General features: G+C 40.1%; 1 protein-coding gene across 2 annotated transcripts in view; it reads left to right on the forward strand.

The window, feature by feature from the left end:
• The window catches only part of LOC120568300 (guanine nucleotide-binding protein G(olf) subunit alpha), a 60,839-nt gene that overhangs the window by 33,252 nt on the left and 4,306 nt on the right, over nucleotides 1-23,281 (forward strand). For both annotated transcript variants that reach the window (XM_039815709.1, XM_039815710.1), the window contains exons 5-7: nucleotides 404-501; nucleotides 22,522-22,576; nucleotides 22,697-22,770. In XM_039815709.1, the coding sequence (XP_039671643.1) occupies nucleotides 404-501; nucleotides 22,522-22,576; nucleotides 22,697-22,770 (227 nt within the window). The remainder of the gene's footprint in view (nucleotides 1-403; nucleotides 502-22,521; nucleotides 22,577-22,696; nucleotides 22,771-23,281) is intronic.

The following is a 23,281-nucleotide window of genomic DNA, read 5'->3' on the forward strand; positions in this document are numbered from 1 at the left end:
TAGTCGTAAGTTACTGAACACATGGCAGACTTACCTGTTCACAACTGTATTTTCTACAGTATGTAGGCAAAAATTCTGCTAAGGTGACCCAGACATATACTGGCAATGAAGTGAGCATGTTTTTGGCATTTGTGTGTAGGTCTAAATAAAACTTTTTTTTTTTAAAGAGTATATCCTTATAGTATATATTCTTTCAAGAATATTTCTTTACATAATTCAAAGTGGACTCAAAGTTCACAAAGGAGGCTGTTGATAAAGTAACTGTAGGTGTGCTTCAACAGTATCAATGTGAATGAATTTAAGGCCCCTGACTTTCCAATCATGACATTGTACTACACGTCTTTTTGTTGTATGTTATTGTCTGTTGTCTGTTTCTTAATGTTTTTTTGTTTATTTTCCTCAGGAGTTCTTTGATCATGCAAAGAAGCTGTGGGACGACGAAGGAGTGAAGGCATGCTTTGAGAGGTCCAATGAGTACCAGCTCATCGACTGTGCACAATAGTGAGTTCAAACATTGAAAGACATTTTGTGGTGTGACTTTGAGCTTAATATTCTTGCAGGTTTACAAAAGATTGATACCTATTATATGTATGCATTATGCGACCAGTTATTTGTGCAGCTATAGTATAGTGAGAACAAATCAAGTGAGCGTTTTTTTTTTTCTTTTTTTTTTAACAGCCTGTAAAATTGTAACTATTGTCACATCCCTGCTCTGTCGGTCCTCTTTGTGTCATGTTTGAGGTGAACGATCTGCGATGTGTGCTGCTGGTGTCATGTCATATATGAATATGGCTGAGATATGTTTACTCTGGGTGTGGCAAGGCAAGTAGCAGTTATATTCGTCCTTCGGTAAATTATACATGTATCGCCTCATGTCAGCGTGTTTGACAACTCACGTGGCAATATGCTAAGGCTGGTCTGGGCTGTATTAACATTCTCATTTCATTGGAAATTCAAACGTATTGATGTAATGTGTCTGTAAACACTTGTAAAGATGTGATAGTGCTGTAGTTAAAGTTGAGATTTCTCATTTTAGTGTTGGTGATGGTAACAACCTACCTGTGGAGTTGATAGACTAAATGTCAGCGTTTTTAAGGCTGGACAAAAGCTATGTGGGTTATGATTTGCTTTGGGCTATCTGTATAGAGGTTTTCCTAATACAATTGTACTCTAGATACTGTAGTTAGGAAATGCTGATAACTGCAGTGTGGCAAGGCGTAGAAACTGATGCCTCTTTGCACGGTGCCCCAGATTGTTTGGAAGGCTCCTACTTTACCTTGGGTCACCATAGTGTGCTGGTTGTACACAGTGGAGGGCCCCTGCCTTGCCTGTAAAAGGAAGTTTGGATATGCAAAGTGACTCACTGTGCTCTCCTTCTGCTTCCTCTCTGACTCACCTCTGGATTCACATGTAAATATGAGGACATGTACATGGTACAGACTCATGGAGTGCAGCGCGCTGGAAGTTGTCCCCTCCTGTCCCAAAGGTTGGCTCCCTTAATCTGTCAGGGTTCGGTCAAAGGCACACTTTATCAGTGACAAGAGATATTGTCTTGTTGTCAGCGATCTGTGAGCCTGCATTTCATAGATGTACCGTTGAGATGTTTTAAAGACTGTAAAGCATGTAGACAAACAGTCTTTGTACTCTCTTCCTGAATATATTCCGTTCCTTGAACATAAATTTGACTTCGGGTCAAATCTTCCTCTGGTTGCCCTGCCTGAAACCAGCTTCCATAGAAAGGAGAGAGATAGTCAGTCAGGTGATGGTTGGAGAGTCACATGAATCTGTAAGGTGGAGCTGTTACAGTCCAAGACCTGTGTTTGTCTTTGCTGCCCTGAGTCAGTATGTGTGCAGTACGACTGCATAATATGTTATGCGTTTATTTTAGTCAATATTCCAGTATCATCATGATACCACATAATATTGTGGCATCATCAACATTTAAAATCTTCTTTCTTGATGTCCTGTTACAACTCTGTAAATGCAGTGGTCTTCTGAATGTTGAAATCAGAAAAAAGTCTATATTGTAATAATACCTGAAACCACTGGGGCTTGCAACTAGCTGAAGTTCTGAAAATACGGCTGTCCTGTGATATGAGTAAACATTAACAGAGTGAAGTGAAGACACTAAAAAGCATACAGTATTTAAATAGAGTGGTATATGTGGAGTGGATTTTCTGGTTTTGGAACTTGGTCACTATGCATTCTGTCTAAGTATAAGGATGTTGTTTGCATGTAATTTGTGACTGTTTTAAATCCAAAATAATGCTAAACCATTGATGCCCAATTGTTTATTTTAAGTCCCAATTGTTCTCCCTGTTTCCAACCTCCTCTTCAATATAATTTTTTTTTTATTGCCTTTCTTGCTGTACTCCTAAACCCCCGCTGCCATTACATTGCTGCTTCTGATTGGTGAGCAGTTGTATGTTTGGCCAATACTTTTTTCTAACACATTTATTTTTCCTGTGCGTAAAGGAGATAAAACACGATAAAACTTGCAGCTTCATGTGGTTTAGTATATAAATGTACAAACTGTGATTTCAGTTTTGACGTGGTTTATTGTCTTGCAGTCCTGGTGTGGTTGCTCTTACTTTTATTTGTCAGTAGGTTTGTGTTTTCTTACTTAAATGGCAGTTCAGTTGTGTGATAGTTGTTGTGTTTCGTTGGTCAATTGCTTTTCCTTGTCTACAGGAACGTGTATGTGTGATTTAGTGCTGTGAATTCACTAACAATTCATCTTGAAATATAATGAATCAATCTCAATACCTACCATGATTTTTGGAGAAGGAAACAACTTTGCACATTTGCAATTCATTGTGAAATCTCACTGTTCAGTAGAAACATTACAATGTGCCTCTATTGTCAGTGTGTTTGATTGATGTCTGGAATTTGTCAGACTGCGTGGCCTCACACTTACTTCCTCTCGGTTTTAACCTCTGTATGAACCTCTGTATGGACTTTGTGGACGAAGGGCATTCATAGATACTTTGTCCTACATGGCAGCAGACCTGTCTGTGTGTGAAGGCGCACACACACACACACACACACACACACACACACACACACACACACACACACACACACACACACACACACACACACACACACACAGACACACAAACACACACCCCTCCCTATTGTTGTTACCACTAAACTACACTAACTTTTCTCAGCGACTATCCTGGAAGTATTGAAACACTGGCAGACAGCTTCCGCAGCCAACTGGGTTAAAAGGAAGGGAGCAGAGGTCATACCTTTGGACTGTATTTAAACAAACTTTATATTGTTTGGAGAATGTCTGTTGTGTTATTTTGGCTATTCCTCTAAGTTCAATACTATAAGGATCTGTCTGATAGCTTGTCCCTTGTTCTCAAGACTAGCTAGGTGCTTAGCACCGACCCAATAACCTACAATAACAACCTCTTATATTCTTATAGTACTTTCATTTCATCTTCTACTTTTGTTCTCTATGCCTGCTCTCTTTTATTTTTGTGTACTGAATAGGGATGTCACAAGACCAAAAATCTGGCAGTCGGTTTCGATACCACCAAAAGTACACGATACCAAAGTATATACCACGATGTGTATATAAAAAAAAAAAAAACGTAAACATTAATTCCTTTAATTAACCATTACAAAAAAACAACAATAGTGGCAACAGTCGCATAATAACAAAGCAATTACAAAATAGATATATAATACATTTTTAAACAGTTGAACATTATAAAAACACAACAATAGTGACATGTAGCCTTCAAATAATAAATGAAATGAAACATTAAGTTGTTACATTTTACTGCCTGGGTAGCTCACCTGGTAGAGTGCGCTTATATAGGGGTTTACTCCATGACGCAGCGGCTGCGGGTTTGACTCCGACCTGCGGCACTTTGCTGCATGTTGTTCCCCATCTCTCTCCCCTTTCATGTCTTCAGCTGTCCTAAACAAATAAAGGCCTAAAATGCCCAAAAATAATCTTTAAAAAAAAAGAGTAGTTTGTTTTTAATTTAAATGTCTGGAAGAGCTTAGTAATAACATTGTCAAATCATATTTTAGTTGCTTTTTGTAAATAAATATAAGTGTAACTGATTGTGTGTTATGTATCGTATCGGTTGAAGGCCTCGGAATTGAATCAAATCGAAATTGTATCTTGGCAGACTTTGTGATATCAGTAAATATTGTATCGTTGTTCTAGGAATCAATTTAATAACGTATGGTGGTATAATGTGGGATTTATACCCCTAATGCCAGCAGGCAGTGGTAATCTATTCATCATTCAAAAAGAACAGCCGGATACAAACCTTGCTATTATACCCACAACAAACAGTTTGCCCGAATCAGCAGCAGCAAAACCGAACCGAGCCTACGGACCCTCTACTTCACTACCACGCCTGGCTAACCAGACTGTCTGTCTATCTTCCGGGCTGTCATCCATTCTCTCGGCAAAGAAGTCTGCCTGCAGTGGGAGTGGAGGGACCGAGCAGCCCGCTGCTAGCTGGTTAGCTAATGTTAGCTTGCTAATTCCACCCAACCAACATGCCTTCATGGTTATACTGGTTACAGAAAATGAGCCGAACAAAGCTGTCACTCATCTGGTGATAGCAATGTGCTTTCCTATGATGTGTCAACGAAACATTAAGTTGTTACGTTTTACTAATTTAGAGGCCGGCCGGCTTGCTAGGGGCCTAATTGTTTAGCGGTGCAGATGCTAAACAGAGAAAGAGGGGTCTAACATTATGGTCTTTATATTCAATTTCATGATATAGGATATTATTTTATTAGTTTATATTGTAATGTGTAGATATGTGTGTGTATATGTGTATAACTAACACACACACACACACACACACACACACACACAGTTATTCCAATTGTTCGAACGTATGTTGTTGTTTTTTTTTTTTAGACAAAACATTCAAACATAATTTTTGGCCAGTTTTGACAGCCCTATGTCGTTTGGATTGATCAGATGATCAATCCAACGATTTTTTTTTGTGTGAAGGCAGATGATATACCTCTGCCATCTCATCTGCGTTGTCCTTCACAGACCTTGCTGCACTGGCAAATATTTTTCCAGCAGGCCTAACGCCGGACAGCCCATTGGACAGAGGCACAGGAAATAAGTATGGGCTGATGGCAAGCGCTTGTAATGCCAAAGAGCATGTCCATATCGATGTTTGTGGAATCCTGTCACCCATTGATCCGCCCTCTGCATTGCACATTTATATGTTTTAAGAGCACAGATATGTGTCTGCCAGTTGATTGATTATGAGCTATTTTCAGCTGCGGCGGGCTGGTTCCATTGAAATGCCTTGGATGTGTCAATGGCAAAATCAAACACTTTTTCACACGCAAATCTGAACTCCCAGGCCTCCTGTTAGTTGCAGTCCCCCAGCAAATATGACACAATTCATGACATAATTCATACACTAAGGTATTTCTTACTGTAACGGATGATTGTTATCCAGTTATAGAGCTCCCTGTGTTGGTGTGCTCAGTGGCTGAGAAGCCAGGCTGTAGCAGCAGGGACTGGGCCAGAGGACAGCTGCCCTGGATGGAGCTGGAGTCTGGGAATGTAACTGAAAAAAGTAGTCTATAAAAACAGTTGAGTGATACAGCAGGGGTTTATTACTGCAGTGTGAATAAGGCCTTTGACGGAGATGGCCCTGATGCAGGGTTAGGTACAGGAGCATGATGAGGCAGCAAATGCTGTAAAGATTTTTTTTTTTTTTGTGTGTGATTTAAAATGATGTACCTCCAAATATTATGCAAGGCCAACAGTAGCCTCTCTTTGATTAGTTTGAGTCAAAAGTCACTGGCTATTTAAGAAACACCATGGTTTTTGTCTAAAGCCAATTGTAGGTTACCAGTATGCTTTCAGTTTCTGGCTATATGAAACAAGTGATGCAGAGAAGTGAAGTTGTATGTCCTGAATGAATTTAACAGCTGTTGGACACACTAAATATTAACATTAGAATTGAAACAATTATTGAACTAATTGATTGGTCGACAAAAAAATACTATTTACCATTTACCATTTATTCTATAAAGTCATTTTTAAAACCAATATAGTTCCAGCTTCTCAATTGTGAGGATTTTATACTTTTCTTTGTTATATGTGATGATACACTGAATATCTTTTAAGTTTTGGACAATTTGTCAGACAAAATTAACAATTTGAAGATGTGACTAAATTGTGTTGGACATTTTTCACTATTTTCTGGCAAGCATTTAATTCATTGATTAACCAACAAGTAATTGCCAAATTAATTGAAAATAGAAATAGTTGCTAGTTGCAGTCCTACTTGTCTTACTCAATGTTAGTCATACTTTTGTAGGTCCCTGTGTTTTCAATCCATATTATTATCCCTCTACAGTTTTTTTCATCTCCACAATCCCATTTTAAGGTTATGGTAATCACACAACACACACCAGTAAATAAACATTTGAAAACCTACAGGAAGACGAGACTTGGCCCTGATTCACCCTTCGTACTGAGACAAATATCAGATTGTTCTTGCTTCAGCCATCCAGAGAAATTTAAATTTTTTGGCACCATCGCCATTGATCCTAATGAGGATTAAATGGAAGGAGGAAAGATCAAATACTGAGGGAAAGTGCGGGCTTTTGAGAGTGAATTGGAAAATAGGTGTCATCATCACACTTTGAAAAGATGTTAATAACATGTCCTGACTCCTGGGGGAAGTGAAATAGTTGCAACATTTTGACATGCAAAACCTCTGGTAAATCTAAATCACAGTTTCTCAGATTGTAAGGCGACATCTTCAAATATCTTCTCTTTTGGTTTGACCAACAGGACAAACCTAAAATAGACAAATTTTACACCGAAAAACAGAAAGAAAGCAGCAAATCTTCACAAAGCTGGAATCGAGTTGAGAACCAGTGTTGATGCTCAAAAAGGGACTGAAACTATTAATTAATAATTATTTAAATAGTTGCCAATTACTCTTCTGTTTATCAACTAATTGATTAATTGTTGCAGCTCTTTAAAATATTGATGGAGTTTTTTGCTTAACAAGATTCAATGCATCACACGTTTCAGTCAGGATGTAGCGTAGTTGGTCCAGGATGGAGTGGTACAGCTGGGACGGGACGGAGCTCCAGCAGTCCCGGGGTTCTGGAGATGGGACTATGGATAGACATATCCAAGGCTGGATCTGGATTTTGGCTTAGGCTGGGGTTAGGGCTGGGGTGTAGTGCTGGTCACGGGACTCTGTCACCAGCCCGGGGGCCACTGACACAGTCATCTGGGGCAGTAAAGTGCTAAGAATGGCTGGCATTGTCAGCCAGCCCCGGCCCCTGAAGGGCCTACAGAAACAGAGGGGCTTCGCAAACAGTGGATCTCCTCAATAAGAAGCCTCTTCTGTTCACGGAAGAGCCCGAGAGAGCGATATTTATACACCCGCTGCATGTCACTGCTGCTTTTTCCTGCCACCAATAAGTTGCTTCATTTCTCAATGTTTTAGGTGCTTTGATGTTACACAGAATAAAACCAACAGATGAGGCTAATTGTGACAGGGTCTGGGCTCGTCTTACATGTCTGAACTGATCTGTGTGTTTATATTTCAATGTAATTACTTGTTTGAGATTGGTTACAGTTCCAGAAATGGGTTTCTTACTTCTGGGATGTTTGTCTCACTGCAGCCAGAACGTTTTAAATTGTGTTAAACCTTCATGGACTGTATTGTTTAGGGCTTGCACAGTTTGAGAATGAAATCTGAAGTCAAAGTTTGAATGAAAAATGAATTTCTCTTACTATTAAGCAAGGAATCTCTGTCTGTCTGTCTGTCTGTCTGTCTGCCTGCATGTGTGTCCTTTTGAATGTCTCGAGAACCATTCATCCAATCTACTTCATGCTTGGCGGGTGTATTGCTGGGTACCCAAGGACCAGCAGTGTCAAAGTTGGTGCAATTTGGATACGCGACATGTTCAATATTAATAAAACCTTGAATAAATACGCAAACAGTGCTCTCTGCAGGGGCGGGGCTTCAGGGCTCTGCGGACTCACTCAAGCATGTCTTCACCTGGCTTCAGGGCGGGAAGGTTTTAAGGAAACAGTCCTGTGCAGGGCTCTACTGTATAGTGTATGAGAGGGGACCCCTATTAACTGTTACACTGACAAACCCCATGCTCGGTACAGCTCAAGAACAGATGAAGAAAGAGAGACAGGAGATATTACATTATCGCAAACTCAAATGTTTCAAGCATCAGCAATGTAATTTTTGGAAAGAAAGCTTTTGTTCCTGGAATAAGCCTGGTTCCAAAGAGCTAGCTGATCGCAAATGGCTCATATAGGCCTACTTTAGCATTGCTAGGGGCGTAGAATCCCAACTATGGCATAGCAAGTGTATTGTTTAGGTATGGAGCAGATGAAAAAATTTGAAATATGAGCTTTTCAGTTGCTTAAAGAGAGAACAAAACATTTTTTTATTTTTTATTTGGTGTGATTTCAGATCAAGTGATACAAGCTTTGGTTCTAAATAGGGATAGACCGATACTGTTTTTTTTAAAGGCCGATACTGATACCGATTATAGTAGTTAATGAAACTGATGGCCAATATTTGGAACCAATATGCATTTACAGTGAAAATGAAAATCTTTAAATCAAAATTAAGATTTTGGAATGTTACAAATTCCAACACGCTTTAAGCAATTATTTAATAAATTAGAAACTTTCAACATAATACACAGTAACAGTCTAGTCACATAGTGTTGTGGGCGGGACATTAAGTCAGACTCAGTGGTGAGTAGGGTTGGGTATCGTTTGGGTTTTTTCCGATACCGGTGCTAAAACGATACTTTTAAAACTGTGTCAGTGCCTGAACCGATACTCAAAAAAATAGGGGAATAGGGTATTTTACAATAACTTTTGAATGCACCACGAGGCTTACTAGATTGAAGTGAACACACCGTCTGTGTTGTTTTTCCGACAACGGCAGCTGCACACTGCTTAACGTCCTGCTGTTGGAATCCTCTACAGCGAAATACAGTAACACTTTACACCATTTAGCTGTCAGCATTTTAACCGTGTTTAATCCAGCTGCTAGCTAACGGTAGGCTACTGTTAACTAGCGTCACGTGCAGCGATGCTCCTGTTGCCACTAACGTCTGTTTCAGAGCATCATAGAGCAGCACAAAAGGCATTTAATTGGCACCGAAATGAGGCACCGAAATCTGCGTTACAATTCGGTCCAGTAGATACCGGTTGTTTAGGCACCGGTGCCGTGTTAACACTGGTTATCAGACAAATAAAACGCTGATACAGATAATGTGCAAAGATTATAAAACAGATAATCGTCAAGGGCGGATAATCAGTCTAGCCCTAGTTCTAAAACAAACAAAAAAACACAGATGATGATGTTGCAGCACATCAAGGTGCTCCAAAAAGTCAAAGAAAACTACAGACATTAATATTAAGACATAACTAAGCCATGTGCTAAGCAGCTAGTTAAAAAATTAAAGAAAAAATTAAAAGTGCTTTTGAATGCATTTTGAACTATTAATGTTTCTTTTTTGGTATCCTCATGTGTTTTAGTTGTTACTTCCAGTAAACAAACTTAAAAATAGCCTAAATGGTTTCAGTTCATTAAATCTCTTTATCTTTTTTTGTGTGCCTTTTAACAAGTTCACCACAGCGCAATTCAAATCATAATTATAACTGCACCAAAAAAAACTTTCTTTATAAAATGCCTTAATCCAGATTAACAAAAACCTTTGTGTCACTTGCTCAAATCAGATGACCCTGCTGTCAGCTGACTGAGGAATAATCAAAGGGGGCACTATGGATGTGTGTGTGTGTGTGTGTGTGTGTGTGTGGTGTTTGTGTGTGTGTGTGTGTGTGTGTGTGTGTGTGTGTGTGTGTGTGTGTGTGTGTGTGTGTGTGTGTGTGTGTGTGTGTGTGTGTGTGTGTGTGTGTGTGTGTGTGTGTGTGTGTGTGTGTGTGTGTGTGTGTGTGTGTGTGTGTGTGTGTGTGTGATTTCTGAAGAAAAGGAAAGAGGGGTTTTGACCTGAACTGTAGAATCTGATCTACTGGAAGCTCAGTGGGACTCCATCTACACAAACCACTGTCCTTAAGGTTGTTAAAGCCCCCTGTGGGACTGACTCTCTCTCTTCTCCTTTCTCTCTCTTGCTCTCTCTCAGTCTATCTATTCAGTCCTCTCTTGAGGCCAGAAAGCAACAGCAGAGAGGATGTTGCGGAACACGTTGTTTCCTAGTGTGTGTGTGTCCCAACATTTAACATCTTCAAATTTACCATAGGGCCTGAGATTTAGTGTTACTGTAATTGTTAATGGCTTTCTGTCCATTAGGTAAGTGTTTTAATGTACTGTGGATGTTGTTTAAAGTTGTAGCTGTTGTGTTTTTAGAAAGCTCTCACCCTGCCTGGACATTTGGAAACAGTTAAGAGAGCCTTTAGCTGCCCAGCATAGCACGCTACATGTCACAAGATTAGCTACACTACCAGTGTGTTTTTATTTTGTTTCTAGAGACCAGAGGCTCTGACAGCCTGTATTTAGTCAATAAGTTGGATCCCATTTGAAAGCAGGCACTGAAAAAGATACACATTTTGAATAGTATATTTAAAATCTATGTCAAAATGTATGGAAAACTGAAGTAGTCCACCACAATTGACTTTTTCCTGTGAACATGTTCAGTAACTTTCATCTCAGTTTACATATCAAATTAGCAAAATTGTGCCATGTTTAGATTGTTTGTAGTTTTGTGTTAGTCTCTCTGAATGTTTAATATGAACTGTGCTGCCGAGAGAAATGGGAATTTATGGTCCACTTAAAGAAGGGGAATTGTATCTATAAATAGATTTTTATTTTTGGGTTAAAATGTGCGTCCATTTTAAAGGACAGAGAGAGACAGAGCGAGGCTGGTGAATGGCGGATATCTGCGAGTCTGTTACTGTGTGCCGACTACACACACACACACACACACACACACACACACACACACACACACACACACACACACACACACACACACACACACACACACACACACACACACACAGAATCCTACCTCTCTCTCACACCACACACAAATACATATACACCCCCCCCGTTGACCAGGAGTGTAAAGGCACAGACTGCTGGAAGACAGCAGTGGCGCTGCAGGTTCCCTGCTCAGAGATTGTGGAATGGTCGTCCAGAGACCCTTCTCCTCCTCCTATTCCTCCTCTCTCCCTCTCTCTCTTCACTCAGGCTCCCCCTCCTTTCTGTCCCCCCTCTGTCGCTCCCTTTTCTCCCCCTCCCCTTCCACCCCCACCCCCCTTAGAGCTTATGTAAACTAGCTGTGGAGCCAGGGCAAGCTGAGGCTATTTTTAGCAGCAGCACTGCAGAGCAGAAACTGGCGGAGGGTCACGTGTGCGCAGCCGAATCAAAGGGAGTATCCCGGCAATGCGCTGTAAACAAAGGGAAGGTCTGTAGCAGAAGGTGAGACACAAAACGCCTCTGTGTTGGTTTTGTGTGTGTGAGCGACTACGCACTGCCTGGCTATACCTTGTCCTCTCTTAATGACATAAAACAAATCATCGCGAGTGTATGAATGCACCACCTTTAATAATGTTTCCTTTTTTTTTTTTCCTTTTTACACCCTATCTCACCCTGTTTCCCCCCCTCCACAACAACTACACACACACACACACACACACACACACACACACACACACACACACACACACACACACACACAGCTAAACCATTTCTGCCACTGCTAGAGACAAGGGGGGGGTGCAGTGCTGAATTGATCAAAGTGGGGTTTGACACACGAGGAGACATTTTGCTGTCTAATCATGACAGGGGCTCCCAGCTCCACACTCTCTCCCTGTTCATATCAGAGTGAGCAGCAGCAGACTTGGAGCAATGCAAAATCCATCAAAAGGCACATGACCATGTGTGTTTAGCATTGACATTAGCATGTTTTGTATCACATGGGGTCTTTCAAAACCCTTAGCGCCTGCTCAGAGTTTGACCTGGTTGTGTGCTGTAGCTCAGGTTGTGTAGCCTGTGGGCCTGGCTAGCAATGAGGCTAGGAGTTAGCGGTGTCCAGCCACACCCAGGCAAAAGGTCTCCCTTCCAACTCTGCCACTAGTCAAACAAGCCTCAACTTTCACCTCCTCTGGAATGTGGTCAGAGGGGGGCACAAAGCTATTTATAGAAACCTTTTATTTTATTCTGTCACAGCGGTTTGTTTGCCTAGACAGTTTGAGCTGTTGGCCGTTTTTATCAGGCCAGGCTGAAGGAGGTAGCTTGGAGGCTAACTTAAGTAAACATTTGGCTCCAGTACAAGCCGTGGTTGGGCAGTTTGGTTGGATGATTTATTGTTGTAGGCATTCTTAACCTGAGATTCCGCAGCTTCTCCATACTGACCAGATAGATAAGGAGCCCATCTTAAAGTGTCCTGACAAAACATTCTGCTAAGGGAAAATCCATTTCCTCTTTGTATGCCGTTGTGGTTCTTCAGAGTGATACTGTACTTTAAAACAATATGTACTTAGAAATGTATTTCCATTACACACCTATTATGTTTTGAAAGCTGCTATAGGTTAAGAAAAGGCGTAGTGCACTTATATATTCTTTTGTGTAGCTTTGTTGCTTGATAATTTGTCTTTCTGTGTCTGTCACCGGAAACTTGAGCTATTATCAAATCGATTAGTCCATCAATATAAAATTAATTAATCTGCAACTATTTTGACAATTAACAAAACGTTATTTCTCAAGCAAAAATGTATGTTCTTGTCCCATCCTCTAGATTGTCTGTCTGGATTTGGTGGTTTTCTTTGTTGTATAAGTGATTGTAGATACAAATATATATTTGAGTTTTTGAGTGTTGGTCAGACAAAACAAGGACTTTGATGACCTTGGGCTTTAGCAAATTGAGATGGGTATTTTTCACCATTTTTCAAACCCTACACTACACAAGAAAGTAACTTTCAGATTAATAATGGAAACTGTTTATAGTCTGACTTTACTGAAGAAACTATTAATTGTTGACCATAAAATATATAAATCAGCAGCATACATATATGTTGTCACCATGTGCATTTAATGACACACAGCTTTCATGTTCAAAAAACAGTTGTTGGCTTAAAAGATGTTAATGCTAATTTTGCTTTCATTGGGTTTCACCAGCATTTTGCTAACATACGGAACCCAAACCTGCTGTTGTTTTTATTTTTAACAATGTTTGACATCATGCTTAGTAGGGCTGCACAATTAATCGCAATTGTATCGAAATCGCAATATGGAGTAGTGCAATATCCAAATCGCAGGGGGGCACAATATTTGTTAATGGCAAAATATGTGTCCAACCATTCTGAATAAAGTATTGTGGTGCTGCAGAGATGTCCCCGCCTACAAATCGTATCCTATAGACTTAAGAAAAAAAATCTTTGTTTGGTACAGATCCTTGAAAAAAATCACACTATAATCATTTTAATTTCTTTCAATGTTAATAATTTTCAATGAAAATGTGAATAATGAAAAAAAAAGAAAAATCTTTAAAAAAATCATATCGCAATCGCATTATCAGTCAAAATAATCGCAATTAGATATTTTCCTCATATGTGCAGCCCTAATACTTAGCATATTTTAGAGCTGTGTAGAAGTGGAGTAATATGATGGGGTCTGGTACATCAGTGGGTTTTACTAGTTAGTGACAACATTTTACTAAATAGCAAGTTGACCAAAATATCCCGTTTGGGCCCTTTGACCCTGCTGTTCTCACCTGTTCGTTGGCAAAAACACTGTACACACATCACTCTGTACAGATATCCCACTAATCACCAACACATCAAATCACTCCAAATCCATTTCCCCTGATCTGCTGGTGTAACCGAAATGTCGGATGAAACTACCTTGGTAATTTGTTGACTAGCTGCATCTCAGCGTGCATAAAGCCGCCGTGATTTCTTTTTACATTTGGGGGTTGAGGATGTGTAGATTTCTCTACAGAAGGTTGTTAAAAAGCCGTCACAACATCATCACAGTTTGCAGTTACCACTTGGTCATGAAGAGTCATTTCCAGTGGGCATTACAATAACCGAGCCCATCTCATGGGACTCCTATTGACTGCTTCAAGATTTAACATCTTTATCAATTATTACCTACAAAATCCTGCTACCTACAAAATCCTGGTCCTCACCTACAAAGCCCTCCACCATCTGGCCCCCTCATACCTCACTGACCTCCTCTCCCCCTACCAACCCTCACGGTCCCTCAGATCCACCTCAGCCGGTCTCCTCTCCATCCACAAGTCCAACCTCCGCAGTTTTGGGGACAGAGCCTTCTCCAGGGCAGCTCCCAGGCTCTGGAACTCCCTCCCCCAAGAGATCCGCACCATCTTCCAGTCCCGCCTTAAGACCCATCTCTTCACCTCTGCCTATCCGTAGCCCCACGCCCCCCTCCCTTTTCATCTGTGCCTGAATCTTGTTTTGTTTTGTCTTTGTTTTCTACCTTGCCCTGTAAAGCGACTTTGAGTCCTTGAAAAGCGCTATACAAATTCAATTTTTTATTATTATAATTATCCCCACAGTTCAGCTCTCAATTCCTATAACCCTGTGCATATAATTTATCACAACTGACACTGCGTCTGTCTTGTTGTAACAGACCTTGTGTCTCTTACATACTACAGACTACACATTACATTCCTCCCCTTACTGAAAATGTGACTTATTTTTGGTTGTGTGTTTGAGATGGTGGCACTCTAAAATAATCTGTCTTCTTCATAAGCCTAAATTTACTGTGCCCTCCCACACACACACACACACACACACACACACACACACACACACACACACACACACACACACACACACACACACACACACACACACACACACACACAATGTAGAAAGCTAGCACAGAGCGCGGTTCTGCTTTGTGTAGATGTATGGGAGAGTCTGGGAATGGAAGGATACAAGTGCAGCCTGGCTTAGGAAGAGACAGTGAGATAGAGAGAGAACAAGAGGGAAAGGGAGAGAGAGAGAGGAGTGGTATGGACCGACTGGGGTTGCCATGGGAACCCAGCTGCTAAAAGCAGGCAGGGTCAGTGTGGAAGAGAGGCTGTGTGCAGCAGGAGCGAAGGGATGCCACCCGGAGGCGCGTTTGAGAACTACACAAATAGCACACAGGCCTCAACAGCTCGAGTTCTGGCAGAGAATCTGCCTTTTTAAAATCTTAAAATAAGAGTTGAAAGGGAAATTATTTCACTTTTTTTATGGAGAATTTATTTCCTTCTCTGTGGATTTGGTTAATTTCTAATCACTGCCTGGATCAGCCAGCACGGCTCGGTTCAGGCTTATGCAATCTGCACTGATACAGTAGACTCCTCTGTCTGATATAAGTCATTGGTTATTGACTTTTGATTAAGGGAAAAGAGGAAAAGCTCATTTTCACTAGCTCACCAGTTGACTTCCAAGTGGAACAACTAATTTGACATGGAGGCTGTGGTTGTTTACGGGCGAGAGAATTGAAACCTACTCGATATTGTTGATTAGACTATATTTATTTCATTTTCTATTTTTGGCACAGACTAATTCAGTAGCTGACAGATAGTGTATCGATGTTGGGCCTCAACATTATTTAGAGAAACCCATAAGTCAATTTCACTGTGAGAACTGTTGTTGGGAGCTACACATGGGGCATGGTTCCGACCTGACAGAGTCCCTGTGTTCCCACTGTAGTTTGAATTTGGGGGCTGAGTTTATTTTAAGCAGAGGTAATTTAATGGTCCACGTAGACACTGAGCAGAGACAAAAGAGCATTACAATGTATTTCACATTTTTATACAACACCTTTCAAAACCATGACTTGATGCGGCCCTGGAAGGCGAATTGGCGGCGTTGAGATAAAGCAGGCACTTTTGTTTACACAAGATTTGGTTTGACTTTCAGGAGTGTCTCCGTTCTTGCTCCTATATTTAGGAAGTACCCACTGAGCCGTTGATGGATTTGTCTAGTTTTAGATCCATCTCCCAAAATGCACAGTGTTCCTGTTTGGATGGATGAGTTGAACCCCGGGCTCAGATCTTTCCACCAGGTGACCAGGATCCTGCACAGCTCCACCTTCACACTGTCCTGCTGCACGTGGCTCTGTGTGCTGCTAAATTTCTTGGTCATTTATTTCATTAATTGATAGACAGAAAATGAATCAGCAACTATTTTACTCAGTCATTTTATTTTTAAAGCAAGAACACAACTTCTCCAATGTAAGGATTTGCTACTTATCTCTGTTATATATATATATATATATATATAATTTAAACTGAATATCTTTGGGATTTGGACTTCTGTCTGGACAAAACAAGATATATGAACACATCACCTTGGCTTCTGACAAGTTCTAAAAAAATATTTTCAGACATATTATAGACAAAGTTTTTAAGATAAATAATTGAGAGATGAATCCATAATTGAATAAAATTGTTAGATGAAGCCCTTATCGAAGATTTGAAATGGAGATCCTGTTTTTTAGTGTCCTGTTTAATAATGAGCAGTCATTGTTACGGTCATGTTTCTGCTTTTGCACTTCCCAGAGATTGTTTGTTTGTCAAACAGTGTGGTCTGTACGTTGATGCCCCATCAATGAACTTAAGGTGGTGTTCTTTTCTTTTTTCAGTCTGCAATGTTAGAACAACGCTGCTCATACTCCTTTTATTCTCCTATTAATTCCAAATTAATGACATGGATTGCCACTTTGAATTGTTCTCTTTGTTCATGGCAAAATAAACATAAACCACAACTGAGTTACAGTAAATATATGATACCAGAAAATATGTACAGGCACAAAATAAAAACATTTAAATAAAGCTTCACCAGTTAGAAAAGTTGTGGCACTGCTACTGCTGCCGTGTCCAGCAGTGAGTTTTTAAAGCGCTGTCACCAGTCAGTTGGAGACTAAAGTGAAAGTCCATTATGCTGGCCTGAGCGGCTCAAAATATGGAAACTATTGATCGGATCCTCTGCACTGTTAATTAAAGATGGTCCATTATTTGTAAAAAGTCAACCCAATTATCAAATGAGCACGAGACTGCAAGCTGTTGGTTGGTGTGAAGTGAACTTTTTTCCAGACTTTACTCCAGCATTGTTGTAACTTTTTACTGTCTTTTTACTATTGCACATGTCCACAACTGGCTTTTTGTTTTTGGACATGTGTTGTCTTGATGCAGACAGTTTGTTTTGAATCTTTAAGTGAAATTGTAGTTTGGTTCACTTCTTAGCCAGTTGTCTACTTAATTGTGTTTGTAGCTTTATTTGTAGTTTGGCCTGTTTGTTTAAATGTTTGTTTTTTTGTGGCTCTCCGAAAGCGACCTAATGGTACGAGAGCTTATATCAGTGCTCTGGTTTAGGGAGAAGACCCCGTGGAGCTGGGTGACCCATGTCCCCGAGCCTCGGTGTGAAGCGTTTTAATGCCCCCGCCTCTCCACTACCACCATCTTCCCTCTACCCTCTTTTCTGCTCAATGGGCAGCAGCATGTGACCTGAACCACGTGGGGGCTGAGGCCTGAGGCCCCCACCCGCATCAACTGTCCCTCAACATGTGTGTGTGTGTGTGTGTGTGTGTGTGTGTGTGTGTGTGTGTGTGTGTGTGTGTGTGTGTGTGTGTGTGTGTGTGTGTGTGTGTGTGTGTGTGTGTGTGTGTGTGTGTGTGTGTGTGTGTGTGTGTGTGTGTGTGTTTTTAATGGAAAGATGAGGCCAACAACACAGAAAGACCAGGCCAAGTCAATATATTGTCACTGTGATACTGTCCACAACAGGTCCTATACATAGCAACCCAGACTGGCCCGCAGGATGAGTACAGTGTGTTTGGGCTAAATACAGAGACAACCCAGCCCAGCAGACGGGATTGTAATAGACAAGATAGTAGTGCATTTTTTTTTTTTTTTTTATTGTATTCAACCTGCCAATTAAGAACAAACTGTCATGGACTAGTAAAAGATAAATGTGAAGTTAAAGCTGGATTAATGTGGTTTGATGGTTTTGAACAGACATTAAAGTGGAAATAAACAAAGCAACAAATTTATAAAGAATAATAATAATAAAGCAAAAAGCCCAGAGAGACCGTGGTTTAGAGTGATTTTACAACAGCTATGGGGCGTTGCCTTAAACCCCCTTAGTAATTCGTGGCCTCAAGTGGCTTCTTCCTTTTATGAAACAGTAACTACATAAACCTATACAATGTTTAATAAAATAAACACACAGCAACAAAAAATGCAATAATTTATTGAGAAAAATTATAGTTAATCCGCCAAGCAATGTAGCTCTTCAGTGACATTTAGCAGAATGGCTGCCAAGCAACACACAGACGCAGTAGAAAGTATGCTATTACGCTAGTCAGGCAGTGGTTGTCTCGGTGCCGGCTGTTTAACAAATCCGTGGCAACATGAACCAGATGAAGTATGCCCCCCCCCCTCTCCCCCATGGGCTCTCTAGTATTAGGAGAAAGAAAGGAAAAAAAAAAGTTCTCATCATGTTGTAAATTACATTATAAAAACATATGTGTCTACCATTAGCCACTATTATGCCCATTTTCCCTAGCTGTAGCTCTATATAGCTATAGAAACATAGCTATAGAAAAGTGAGCATACAAATGCATACATGCAAGCTAGGTAATTACGTTGTTAACGTAGCTTACCATAGGTTGTTGGACTAACTAGTTTGTCCGCTTTGGATGGAGATAAAAGTTCGGTGGATTGGGTGGCAGCAATGAACTTACTGGCTGCTCGAACAGACATTTCTATAGGCTTTCTTTGTTTCTTTAGCCAGCATCTTTGTGTATTTTTTTTTGTGTGCATTCATTGAATGACTGCGTTGAGTACTTCTGACCATTGACGTCCTGGCGGACTAATTGGCGCAGTAATACTGAAACTGTGAGGCAGTCACAGCTGTGTGTTTATAGCGTATTTTACAACGGCCTTGAAAGCGGCTCAGCCAATCGCAGTCAAGGACTGGATCTTTTTGTTTTTATAAACCATAATTTACCATTTATGTACTGTACACATAATAAGAACAAAGTGGAAAAACTGGTGGCCTGTTACCCCTTAAATCCACAAACTTGACAAAACGACCATATAACATAACGATCCCTGATGCCACCAGAAAATAGTTCTGAGAGGAAGTTGAAGAAACCAACACAAACCACATATTTCCCCAGAGCTAAAGCCCAGCTTGTCTATTTGTAGCACTCAACCAGAACAACCGTAGCCTCTGAAAACTGCACCCAAACCTTATGATAAGGCATTATCTGGACGGCCACTCGGTAATCAATGTTATCTTTTTCTGCTTTTCTTCCTACATCCAGGACCCTTGTTCTTTTTTTCTTGCTGGGTAAAAGGACTATATTTGGCTCTCCAGTGCTCTACCAATAGTACTTCTGTCACATGGCAGTCACAAAGTGCTCAGTAATTATAACCTAGCTATGTTTCTGCAAGGAAGGCTCACTAAAAATACTCTCACATTGTTGCAGTGATGGGGCAAAAGCTGGAGATTTTTGGGTTTTTCGTATGTTTTTTGTTGTTGTTGTGTGTGATTCTGTGTCTGCTCAGGGGAGATGAGTATGTGTGATACTCAACTGTATATTGTGTCTTGTCAAATACAGTGCAGTATAATGGGCTTGCTGGTTGTGTTCGCCTTGGTTCCAAGGAAGTACTAATTTAAAAATAGATTGTGTGATTTGCTAAATGTGGTTCTTGAACCAAAATGATGCCAACGTACATCTGTGCATGTTGCTGAGTTTGACCGCCGATTTGTGTTTCCTCTCCATTTCAAGATGATGTGTGTAGTAGCAAAAACTTTTTAGTTTACTTTACTTTCTCATTAAAATGCCCTCTTTATTATAGAGCTGAAACATAAATTGATTATTGATAATCGATTAGTTGATCGAGTTTTTTTTTTGTGTGATGATAAGTGAATATCTTTGATGTCTGACATGAAAAGCTATTTGATAACACCACCTAGAGTTTTAGGAAATGTGGACATTTGTCACAGTTTATTTACATTTTAGAGATTAAATGATTAATTGAGAAAATAAATAGCAGACTAAAGAAAGAATTGGATGAATATAAAGTTATTTTCAGCCCTTAATCAGTAATGTCGAACATACATTTTGAACGCATGTTTCTATCCATTGCTACCTTTCTGGGGGGTCACCAACTGTATTTAGTTATTACTGCCCTCTAGGAGTGGGAAGCCCACAAGCAGTTGCTAGTTGAATCTAGTGTTTAATAAATTGATTGCCCCAGGTGAGAAAGGAGAAAAAACTCCATTCTCATACAAATTGTTTTTGTGAAGTTTTACCTCTTTAAAATCAAACTTCATTTATACTTCTCACAACATGTACAGATGAGCAACTATGACAAGGGGTCACAAGCGGAAAAAAACCCATTGCTCTGCAGTATAACTAGTGGTCATAAACTCCTCAGGGTTTCTAAGCTTCAGGTTTAGGTGGTAAAGGTCTTTAGAAAGAAAGAAAGTAACAACTGTCCAAAGGTCAATTTGTAAGACAAGGTGTGGAGAATTGCAGGAGTTTTTCGTACTGGATTAGACCTCTGATCAGCCTGGGGAGATGACTTGGCACACATACCTTGTCTGGTTAATGAGTACACAGTGTAGCATGCACTAAAAGAAAAAATAAGCAATTTTTAGATGTCACTTTAGTCTGTGGCAACATGTGGCGTGCATTTGTCATTTTTGTGACATTGTTCTAACTAAATCAACAAGTCAATATAAACAATGGATTTTCATTTCAATTTCAAGTTCATTTTGCGTAACATTTCCTCATGGACGATCATTTTAAATGAGCCCTTCCTTTCCTCAATACTGTTAAGTCTGGTGATATTGTAGACGCATTTGCTCTGTGAGAAAGTGTAGTGCACTTTCAGAAATAGCCTTACTTCTCCTTTTGTGTGGACTGTGTGAGGCAGAAATAAAGTCGGTGTGATGAAAACGTTGTCAGAGCACATGAGCTGTGTCTCTGTTACCTAATGGTTCATAATAGAGCATTCATTCTTTCATTCTCGCTTATTTAATTCTACATGGATGTGTTGGGTGGGCTACTTTTTAAGGTTGAATTGAAAATGAACTGGCAACCATCTCCAGCTGAAACCATGCAAAAACCCTGGCGTACTCATCTTATATGCGTCGACTGTCTTGTGACATCCTGAAGCTACAGACGGTTTGGGTGAAAAATTAAGGATGGTGAGATATGCTATTTGGTCCACATCTGTGTCCTACATACATACTGGATTCACTCACCAACTTCAGCTTTAGGCTGGGAACTCTTCTCCTCCAGAAATACCCGATGCACCTTTATCTCCTCTGCTGTATCTTTTACTTCATTTGGACCATTCTCTCCATACTTTTATTTAATAGTATTGTTTTTAAAATCATGGCTGTGTGGCCTTAGTACTGATTTGTGATTATGATTTAATTTAGGAATAATCGTTTGGTAGACATTTTCTATAATTTAAGACACATTTTAGATGTTGGAACCATCAAACGTTTGGCTTTTTTGCTTTAAAAAAAATAATTGAAACAATTTAAAGAATTGTCAAAATAGTTGATGATTGATTTTTGCATTACATTTGCATTTCATGCTGGCAAACATATTTGAACCATTAGTATTTTCAAGGGCATTTTTGCTTTGGGCCTAGATGTAGATGTATTTGTCTAGATGTAAAGCTTTGATCGTGTATCATAAGGTACCTTAAATACCTGTATAGTGGTTTTCTCACAGCAGTGTAGTAATGGAGCTTTTTTTTTTTTTTAAATCTTTATAAATTTTGGGCCAGCATTGTTGGGGTCTTTTTAATTGTGTGATTCAGACCATCCAGGGGCCTGTGTGACTGTGCGTCCCCAGTCTCGGTGTCCTGAGCCTGCTGTGCTGCAGAGAGGCCCAGCAGCTTCTGCTGCTGCTGCTGCTGCTGCACATGCTCTCTCAGTAGTGAAGAGAAGGCAACAGCAAGCTGTCTAACCTCCACAATAACCGCCTTATGTAATCACTCTGGCTAGAGACAGACCAAAATAGCCCAGACTGAGCAGCCCTGCCCTCTTGTGGCAACCAGCTACCTTAACACCGGCCTACCGAGCCTCTACAGGGAGTCAGACATGGCAGCCGCCTTTTGCAGCAGCCAGTGTAGCTCACATGAACGTCTAAATAACTGTTCAAACTGACGCAGCACAAGAGATAGGTTTCACGTATGTTGACATGTGATCAGATTTGAAGATTACAGTTAATAGGTTGAAATAAATAGATAAGATTGTGTTGTGACTGTTGAAAGTGGGCTTGGGTTTCTCTGTGAGATGAGCTCTGTTTCTTTGATTATTTGGATTAGAAATCAGTATTCATGGAGACTAATCTGATTAATTTCCCAGCTTTCATACGTAGTGACATTGTATTGTTTAATGTAGTTGAATCTTAATATCTTTCATGTTCCCAAAGCATATAGAAATGGATAGACCTTAGTGCAAAATCTAAGTCTGTTCTGTTTCTCTCTTTGCAGTTTCCTGGACAGAATTGACTCCGTAAGACAGAACGACTACACACCAACGGACCAGGTCAGTCCTCCCAATAATGTGCACAGTTTATAGTTTGTAAATTACCCCCAAAAGCTTGCTTGCTTTTGCTTGTCTTAAATTTTACTGAATTGGTTACGTCTTCATTTCCATGTTCTACAGGACCTGCTACGCTGCCGAGTGTTAACTTCAGGGATTTTCGAGACGAGGTTCCAAGTAGACAAAGTGAACTTTCAGTAAGTCTTGCTCAGCTTTCACTTGGACATAAAACATAAATGATGAAGATGTGTTTTCCCTTTGCTGGTTAATTAATAGTTTATTCTTTACTGCACAAATGTTTTTCCGAAGATTCAGCTCAGTCAAAGACATGCGTCATCCATGCTGATAATTCCCAGAAAGTAAAGCAAATCACATTAATTTTTATCGTTTGCCAAGTAGCTTGTTAACTGCCTACATAAGTTTGTAATCATGTAAGTGGCCCAAAAACCTCTGTAGAACATACATACTTTTTATGACATATGGTTTTTATCTTGAAATCTAACATCAGTACTTTGAATTAGAAAAAATAAAGCCCATTTCCAAACACAGAACAGCCACAATTTCCCAGTTCCACCCACCCAAACACAGAGGGGTCTACCAAAAATACAAAGCAGCTTTCTTAGAAATAAAGACATTTTATAAAAAGGAATATATACACGCCCCCGCCCCACTTATCTTCAATCTTGTCTGCACTCTTTCATTAGCAGC

This window comes from Perca fluviatilis, chromosome 11 (assembly GCF_010015445.1).
Source record: "Perca fluviatilis chromosome 11, GENO_Pfluv_1.0, whole genome shotgun sequence".
Lineage (NCBI taxonomy): Eukaryota > Metazoa > Chordata > Actinopteri > Perciformes > Percidae > Perca > Perca fluviatilis.